The 9,777-nt window shown below is 52.1% G+C and overlaps 1 protein-coding gene across 1 annotated transcript in view; it reads right to left on the bottom strand.

Annotated features, from left to right (window-relative positions):
* The window catches only part of LOC139235606 (adenylate cyclase type 2-like), a 125,056-nt gene that overhangs the window by 75,344 nt on the left and 39,935 nt on the right, over window positions 1-9,777 (bottom strand). The window contains exons 7-8 of the mRNA XM_070866644.1: window positions 2,074-2,201; window positions 1,338-1,496 (exon numbers count right to left, since the gene is read on the bottom strand). Coding sequence (XP_070722745.1) covers window positions 1,338-1,496; window positions 2,074-2,201 — 287 coding nt within the window. The remainder of the gene's footprint in view (window positions 1-1,337; window positions 1,497-2,073; window positions 2,202-9,777) is intronic.

Raw genomic sequence — 9,777 nt, 5'->3', positions numbered from 1 at the left:
CAAGGAGGCAGAGAGAGAGAGAGAAAGGGGGAGAGAAGGAGGGGAGTGTTACAAAGTGAGACAGAGAGAGAGAAGGGGAGGGAGATGGAGAAAGGGAGCGAGTGATAGAAAGTGAAAGACCGAGGCAGAGACAGAGAGAAAGGGGAGAAAGAGAGAGAGGAAGGGCGAAGAGGGAGAGAGAGAGAGAGAGAAGGAAGGAGAAAGAGAAGGAAGGAGAAAGAGAAGGAAGGAGAGGGGGAACAGAAACATAAAAAATGGAGAGAATGAAACAGAGAGGTGGGGGAAAAAGTGAGGGAGTGAAAAAAAGGGAGGGAGGGAGAGAGAAGGAGAGATAGATGGAAAGAGACAATGAGGGAGAGAGAAACAGAGAGAGAGAGAGACAGAGAGGGAGAGAGAAACAGAAAGAGAGAGAGACAGAGAGAGAGAGACGGAGAGACAAACAGTGAAAGAGATGGGAAGAGACAGAGAGGGAGAGAGAGAGTGTGAGAGGATCATAAACTGAAAAAATGATTGACAGAGAAAGCGAGACAGAGAGAGCATGGTGGAGCCAGAGATGGACAGAAAGAGAGACTGATAGAGGTGGAGAGAGGGATGAGAGAGCAGGGCAAGTGAGAGAGTGAGCGAGAGCGAGAGAGTGAGAGACAGAGAGGGGAGAGGAGAGAGAGAGAGAGAGAGAGGAGAGGGAGGGGAGAGTGAGAGAGAGACAGAGAGGGAGAGAGACAGCGAAAGAGAGAATGATAGAGAGAGAGAGAGACAGACAGAGGGGAATGAGAGAGGGAGAGACAGAGGTAGAATCAGGGAGCGAGAGAGGGGAAAGAGACAGATGGAGAGAGAGAGTAAATTATATAACCAGAGATGGAGAGAAAGAGAGAATGATAGAGAAAGAGAAGAGAGAGAGAGGGTCAGAGAGGGAGAGAGAGAGACAGACAGAGAGGGACAAAGAGGGGGAGAGAGAGAGAGAGTCAGAGAGGGAGAGAGAGAGACAGCGAAAGGAGAGAGAGAGAGAGAGGGAGGGAGACAGTCAGAGGGGAGAAAGAGAAGGAGAGAGAAAGGGAAAGAGAGACAGCGAAAGAGAGGGAAAAAGAGAGAGAGAAAGAGAGAGGGAGGGAGACAGTCAGAGAGGGAGAAAGAGGGGGAGAGAGAGAGACAGCGAAAGAGGGAAGGATAGAGGGAAGAGAGAGAGAGAGAGAAAGAGAGACAGTCAGAGAGGGAGAAAGAGAGGGAGAGAGAGAGAGAGACAGCGAGAAAGAGAGAATGATAGAGGGAGAGAGGGAGAAAGGGAGAATGATAGCGGCAGCAGGAGAGAGAGAGAGAGAGAGAGAGAGAGAGAGACTTACCCAGGGACGCCACCAGCCTCCATGTGATTGGCCAGTGTGACATCATGTGACCAGACATCGTATTGCCACTTCTGTAGCCCAATGACCCCACACAGCACGTTCCCGGAGTGCACGCCCACTCGCATGTTGATGTCGACCCCTGTGGCATCTCGTAGCTTCCTGTGGGAGAGAGGAGGCGATCGGTGAAGGGGACAATACCCCCAATGGCCCCCTCCCAGTCCCCCTCCCGCAGAGAGGCAACCTGTCCCCCCCCTCCGTCGGGCTAGCAAATCCAGAAATCCTATCCTTCGTCGCCAATGTTCTTTACGACCCGACTGACGCACACATTACAAGATGGCTCCGCCCTTCCATGACCCCTTTTAGTATTTATACATCAGCAGTTGCATTGCCACAGTAGTCCACGAGAGGGAGGTCTATTGCAGGGCCGGATTTGACCCCGGGTCCCCAGAGGGTGAAAGGTCAGGGTCTGAACCTCCCTCACCCCTACCCAGCCCCCTATCAAAGAGAGAGAGAGATAGAGAGAGGAGACCTTTAACGCCCGCCTGGTTTGACCCACAACCCCCTCCCCACCCCCTCTGTCTGGGGCAGGTAAAGGACCAGGTGGGTGAAAGGTCAGGGCCTGACCCCGCTGACCCCAGCCAGCCCCCCGATCAGAGGGAGGAGCCCATCATATCTCCCCTCTGGCCTGCGGGGCGAGCTTTGACCGTCCGATCATCAAGGGTTGACCGTGACTCACTTGATTGCTTCGCACATGTCAAGGCCCATTTTGACGCAACTCCTGGCGTGCGTTGGCAGGGAGACGGGCAGCCCAGAGACGCAGTAATAGCAGTCGCCCAATATCTTGATCCTCATGCACTCATTGTCCTGAAAGAGAGAGAGAGAGAGAGAAGAGAACGTGTTTTATTTTTTACTCGTTCCTGGCAAGGCCGGCATTTATTGCCCATCCCCAATTGCCCTTCGAGAAGGTGGTGGTGAGCCGCCTTCTTGAACCGCTGCAGTCCCGTGTGGTGAAGGTTTTCCCACAGTGCTGTTAGGGAGGGAGTTCCAGGATTGTGACCCTGCCACGATGAAGGAACGGCCGATATATTCCCAAGTCAGGATGGTGCAACTGTACAGGGTATTGGTGAGGCCGCACCTGGAGTACTGCGTGCAGTTTTGGTCGCCTTACTTAAGGAAGGATATACTGGCCTTGGAGGGGGTACAGAGACGATTCACTTGGCTGATTCCGGAGATGAGGGGGTTACCTTATGATGATAGATTGAGTAGACTGGGTCTTTACTCGCTGGAGTTCAGAAGGATGAGGGGTGATCTTATAGAAACATTTAAAATAATGAAAGGGATAGACAAGATAGAGGCGGAGAGGTTGTTTCCACTGGTCGGGGAGACTAGAACTAGGGGGCACAGCCTCAAAATACGGGGGGAGCCAATTTAAAACCGAGTTGAGAAGGAATTTCTTCTCCCAGAGGGTTGTGAATCTGTGGAATTCTCTGCCCAGGGAAGCAGTTGAGGCCGAGCTCATTGAATGTATTCAAGTCACAGATAGATAGATTTTTAACCAATAAGGGAATTAAGGGTTACGGGGAGCGGGCGGGTAAGTGGAGCTGAGTCCACGGCCAGATCAGCCATGATCTTGTTGAATGGCGGAGCAGGCTCGAGGGGCTAGATGGCCTACTCCTGTTCCTAATTCTTATGTTCGATGTTCTTATGTTCTTATGGTGTGTGTGACTGGGAGGGGAACGTGGAGGTGGTGGTGTTCCCATGCGGCTGCTGCCCTTGTCCTTCTGGGCGGGTAGAGGTCGCGGGTTTGGGAGGTGTTGCCGAAGAAGCCTTGGCGAGTTGCCGCGGTGCGTCTTGTAGACGGTGCACACTGCAGCCACAGCAGAACGTAAGGACTAGGAGCAGGAGTCGGCCATTCGGCCCCTCGAGCCTGCTCCACCATTCAGTGAGATCATGGCTGATCTTCGACCTCAACTCCAGCTTCCTGCGCTGTCCCCCCAGACACCTTGGTTCCCCGAGAGTCCAAAAATCTATCTGTGGGGCAGAGAATTCCTAAGATTCACCACCCTCTGAGTGAAGAAATTTCTCCTCATCTCAGTCATAAGAACATAAGAACATAAGAATTAGGAACAGGAGTAGGCCATCTAGCCCCTCGAGCCTGCTCCGCCATTCAACAAGACCATGGCTGATCTGGCCGTGGACTCAGCTCCACTTACCCGCCCGCTCCCCGTAACCCTTAATTCCCTTATTGGTTAAAAATCTATCTATCTGTGACTTGAATACATTCAATGAGCTAGCCTCAACTGCTTCCTTGGGCAGAGAATTCCACAGATTCACAACCCTCTGGGAGAAGAAATTCCTTCTCAACTCGGTTTTAAATTGGCTTCCCCGTATTTTGAGGCTGTGCCCCCCTAGTTCTAGTCTCCCCGACCAGTGGAAACAACCTCTCTGCCTCGATCTTGTCTGTCCCTTTCATTATCCTAAATGGCCGACCCCTTATTCCGAGACTGTGCGAGACCTGGTTCTCGACTCCCCAGCCCGGGGGGGGAAACACCCTCCCTGCATCTATCCTGTCAAGCCCCTGAGAGCATAAATGTAAATGTGACTCTCTGCACTTCATAACCAGACTGATTCCTGGGATGAGAGGGACTGCCTTATGATGAGAGATTGTGGAGACTGGGCCTGTACTCTCTGGAGTTTAGAAGAATGAGAGATAATCTCATTGAAAGATACACAATTCTTACAGGGTTTGACAGGTTATTCTGTTGGCATTTGTATTTACCTTTGATGCTTTATTCATAGTATGCATGGAATATAGTGATCAATGCTAAAAGTTAGTATCAGAAATGTAATCAAACACGGTTTAGTCACATACACTAGCACAATTTCAGTCTCAACTGTGGCTCAGTGGGTAATACCCTCACTTCTGAGTCAGAAGGTTGTGAGTTCAAGTCCCACTCTAGGGACTCAAGCACGTAAATCCAGGCTGACACTCCCAGTGCAGTGCTGAGGGAGTGCCGCACTGTCGGAAGTGCCGTCTTTCAGACGAGACGTTAAACTGAGGGCCCCCATCTGCTCTCTCTCAGGTGAATGCAAATGATCTCGTGACACTGTTTCGAAGAAGAGCAGGGGGGAGTTCTCCCCGGTGTCCTAAGGCCAATATCTATCCCTCAATCGACATAACAAAAAAAAAACAGATCATCTGGGTCATTATCATATTGCTGTGTGTGGGAGCTTGCTGTGCGCAAATTGGCTGCCGCGTTTCCCAGATTGCAACAGTGACTCCACTCCAAAAGTACTTCATTGGCTGTAAAGCGCTTTGTGATGTCCGGTGCTATATAAATGTAAGTCTTTCTTTCTCGAGTAGTGTGATGTCTCAGCAGATCGCATACACAGATTTTGGGAAGTGTGTGTCTCAATAGCTCACACATACTGGAACGGTGTCGTACGAAAAAGACCCGAGCTCTTAAACGTGCTTTGCGTAGTAGGAGGTTTCAATAAAGACCTGGTCCTACATTACTACAATTAAGCAACGTCTCGATTTCAAAATACTTATCCTTGTTTACAAATCCCTCCATGGCCCTCGCCCCCTCCCTATCTCTGTAATCTCCTCCAGCCCCACAACCCCCCGAGATGTCTGCGCTCCTCTAATTCTGCCCTCCTGATTATAATCGCTCCACCTTCGGTGGCCGTGCCTTCTGTTGCCTGGGCCCCAAGCTCTGGAACTCCCTCCCTAAACCTCTCCGCCTCTCTCTCCTCCTTCAGGACGCTCCTTAAAACTGACCTCTTTGGCCAAGCTTTTGGTCACCTGCCCTAATTTCTCCTTACGCAGCTCAGTGTCAAATATTTTGTCTCATAATATTCCTGTGAAGCGTCTTGGGATATTTCGCGACCTTAAAGATGCTATATAAATACACATTGTATAAAATGATGAGGGGCCTGGATAGAGTGGATAGGACGGACCTGTTTCCCTTGGCAGAGGGGTCAACAACCAGGGGGCGTAGATTTAAAGTAATTGGGGGGAGGTTGAGAGGGGATTTGAGGGGAAATGTCTTCACCCAGAGAGCGGTGGGGGTCTGGGGCGGAACTCACGTCCTGAAAGGGGGGGGTAGAGGCAGAAACCCTCAGCACATTTAAAAAGTACCTGGATGTGCACCAACCTGCAGGGCTACAGACCCAGAGCGGGAAAGTGGGATTCGGCTGGGTAGCTCTTGGTCAGCCGGCGCGGACAAGATGGGCCGTAATGGCCTCCTTCCGCGCTGTAAATGTCTGTGGCTCTATGAAGTCATTGTTGTGTGTGTGTGTGTGTGTGTGTGTGTGTGTAATTTGATGTTTAAAGAAACGAAACGAAAAGGAACCAGGAACATCCCCAACAGGGTTCAGTACTGCACCATCCATTGCTGGGCTCCCAGATACAGGGAATCACCCTGACCTACTCCTCACCGCTTGGTAGGCCTAAACTCAGCTAGGTTATAGAGCTTGGGACCCCCTGGTAGTGTCCTTGGCCCAGTGAGTATGACCATCAGCAGGCCGGGGCCATTAGAGGGAGCAGTGCAGTCACTGTCGTAATGTGGGCAACACGGCAGCCAATTTGCGCACAGCAAGCTCCCACAAACAGCAACGTGACAATGACCCAGATCATCTGTTTTTTTTTGTTATATCGATTGAGGGATAAATATTGTCCCCAAGACACCAGGGATAACTCCCCCTGCTCTTCTTCGAAATAGTGGCCGTGGGATCTTTTACGTCCACCTGAGAGAGCAGACGGGGCCTCAGTTTAATGTCTCATCTGAAAGACGGCACCTCCGACAGTGCGGCACTCCCTCAGTACTGCCCCTCCGACAGTGCGGCACTCCCTCAGTGCTGCCCCTCCGACAGTGCAACACTCCCTCAGTACTGCCCCTCCAACAGTGCGGCACTCCCTCAGTACTGCACTGGGAGTGTCGGCCTGGATTTGTGCTCAATTCCCTGGAGTGGGACTTGAACCCACAACCTTCTGACTCAGAGGCGAGGGTGCTACCCACTGAGCCACAGCTGACACTAGATAAGCACATGAGGGAGAAAGGTATCGAAGGTTATGTTGATGGGATGAGATGAAGTAGGGGTGAGAGGAGGCTCGTGTGGAACATAAACACCGGCACAGACCTGTTGCGCCCAATGGCCTGTTTCTTGTGCTGAGAAATTCTACACAATAGTAAGACCAGGCAAGATGTAACCCTCAACCCAACCCTCTCCCCATATCCCTCAATCCCTCCCTCTCTCCATATCCCTCAACCCAACCCTCTCCCCATATCCCTCAACCCAACCCTCTCCCCATATCCCTCAATCCCTCCCTCTCCCCATATCCCTCAACCCAACCCTCTCCCCATATCCCTCAACCCAACCCTCTCCCCATATCCCTCAACCCCAACCTCTCCCCATATCCCTCAATCCCACCCTCTCTCCATATCCCTCAATCCCACCCTCTCCCCATATCCCACAATCCCACCTTCTCCCCATATCCCTCAATCCCACCCTCTCTCCATATCCCTCAATCCCACCCTCTCCCCATATCCCACAATCCCACCTTCTCCCCATATCCCTCAATCCCACCCTCTCCCCATATCCCGCAATCCCACCCTCTCCCCATATCCCGCAATCCCACCCTCTCTCCATATCCCTCAACCCAACCCTCTCCCCATATCCCTCAACCCAACCTTCTCCCCATAACCCTCAATCCTACCCTCTCCCCATATCCCTCAACCCTACCCTCTCCCCAAACCCCTCAATCCTACCCTCTCCCCATATCCCTCAACCCAACCCTCTCCCCATATCCCTCAACCCAACCCTCTCCCCATATCCCCCAACCCAACCCTCTCCCCATATCCCTCAATCCCACCTTCTCCCCATATCCCTCAACCCAACCCTCTCCCCATATCCCTCAATCCCACCCTCTCCCCATATCCCTCAATCCCACCCTCTCCACATATCCCTCAATCCCACCCTCTCCCCATATCCCTCAATCCCACCCTCTCCCCATATCACTCAATCCCACCCTCTCCCCGTATCCCTCAATCCCACCTTCTCCTCATATCCCTCAACCCAAACTTCTCGCCAACCAGTTGATGTGGTATATTTGGACTTTCAGAAGGCTTTCGACAAGGTCCCACACAAGAGATTAATGTGCAAAGTTAAAGCATATGGGATTGGGGGTAGTGTGCTGACATGGATTGAGAACTGGTTTTGTCAGACAGGAAGCAAAGAGTAGGAGTAAATGGGGACTTTTCAGAATGGCAGGCAGTGACTAGTGGGGTACCGCAAGGTTCTGTGCTGGGCCCCAGCTGTTTACATTATACATTAATGATTTAGACGAGGGGATTAAATGTAGTATCTCCAAATTTGCGGATGACACTAAGTTGGGTGGCAGTGTGAGCTGCGAGGAGGATGCTATGAGGCTGCAGAGTGACTTGGATAGGTTAGGTGAGTGGGCAAATGCATGGCAGATGAAGTATAATGTGGATAAATGTGAGGTTATCCACTTTGGTGGTAAAAACAGAGAGACAGACTATTATCTGAATGGTGACAGATTAGGAAAAGGGGAGGTGCAACGAGACCTGGGTGTCATGGTACATCAGTCATTGAAGGTTGGCATGCAGGTACAGCAGGTGGTTAAGAAAGCAAATGGCATGTTGGCCTTCATAGCGAGGGGATTTGAGTACAGGGGCAGGGAGGTGTTGCTACAGTTATACAGGGCCTTGGTGAGGCCACACCTGGAGTATTGTGTACAGTTTTGGTCTCCTAACTTGAGGAAGGACATTCTTGCTATTGAGGGAGTGCAGCGAAGATTCACCAGACTGATTCCCGGGATGGCGGGACTGACCTATCAAGAAAAACTGGATCAACTGGGCTTGTGTTCACTGGAGTTCAGAAGAATGAGAGGGGACCTTATAGAAACGTTTAAAATTCTGATGGGTTTAGACAGGTTAGATGCAGGAAGAATGTTCCCGATGTTGGGGAAGTCCAGAACCAGGGGTCACAGTCTAAGGATAAGGGGTAAGCCATTTAGGACCGAGATGAGGAGAAACTTCTTCACCCAGAGAGTGGTGAACCTGTGGAATTCTCTACCACAGAAAGTAGTTGAGGCCAATTCACTAAATATATTCAAAAAGGAGTTAGATGTAGTCCTTACTACTCAGGGGGATCAAGGGGTATGGCGAGAAAGCAGGAATGGGGTACTGAAGTTGCATGTTCAGCCATGAACTCATTGAATGGTGGTGCAGGCTAGAAGGGCCGAATGGCCAACTCCTGCACCTATTTTCTATGTTTCTATGTTTCTATGTTATCCCTCAATCCCTCCCTCTCCCCATATCGCTCAATCCCACCCTCTCCCCATATCCCTCAACCCAACCCTCTTCCCATATCCCTCAACCCAACTTTCTCCCCATATCCCTCAATCCCAACCTTCTCCCCATATCCCTCAACCCAACCTTCTCCCCATATCCCTCAATCCCACCCTCTCCCCATATACCTCAACCCAACCCTCTCCCCGTATCCCTCAATCCCACCCTCTCCCCATATCCCTCAATCTCACCCTCTCCCCATATCCCTCAACCCAACCCTCTCCCCGTATCCCTCAATCCCACCCTCTCTCCATATCCCTCAATCCAACCTTCTCCCACAATCCCACAATCCCACCCTCTCCCCATATCCCTCAATCCCACCCTCTCCCCATATCCCTCAACCCAACCCTCTCCCCGTATCCCTCAATCCCACCCTCTCCCCATATCCCTCAATCCAACCTTCTCCCCATATCCCACAATCCCACCCTCTCCCCATATCCCTCAACCCAACCCTCTTCCCATATCCCTCAACCCAACTTTCTCCCCATATCCCTCAATCCCAACATTCTCCCCATATCCCTCAACCCCACCCTCTCCCCATATCCCTCAACCCCACCCTCTCCCCATATCTCTCTACCCAACATTCTCACCATATCCCTCAATCCCACCCTCTCCCCATATCCCTCAACCCCACCCTCTCCCCATATCCCTCAACCCAATCCTCTCTCCATATCGCTCAATCCCACCCTCTCCCCATATCCCTCAACCCAACATTCTCACCATATCCCTCAATCCCACCCTCTCCCCATATCCCTCAATCACACCCTCTCCCCATATCCCTCAATCACACCCTCTCACCATATGTTCAGATGTATCTCCAACTGGTCATACTCCCCTCTACCCCCGCCCCCCACACCTGCCCCCACCACTCCCCTCCCCACCCGCCCCCCCACACCTGCCCCCACCAATGCCCCCCCGCCCTCCCCGCCCCCCACACCTGCCCCCACCCCACCCGCCCCCCACACCTGCCCCCATCACTCCCCTCCCCACCCGCCCCCCACACCTGCTCCCACCACTCCCCTCCCCATCCGCCCCCCCACACCTGCCCCCACCAATGCCCCCCG

Source organism: Pristiophorus japonicus, chromosome 23, assembly GCF_044704955.1.
Source record: "Pristiophorus japonicus isolate sPriJap1 chromosome 23, sPriJap1.hap1, whole genome shotgun sequence".
Lineage (NCBI taxonomy): Eukaryota > Metazoa > Chordata > Chondrichthyes > Pristiophoridae > Pristiophorus > Pristiophorus japonicus.
Note: the sequence above shows the minus strand (reverse complement) of the source record. Positions and strands in the feature narration are given on the sequence as shown.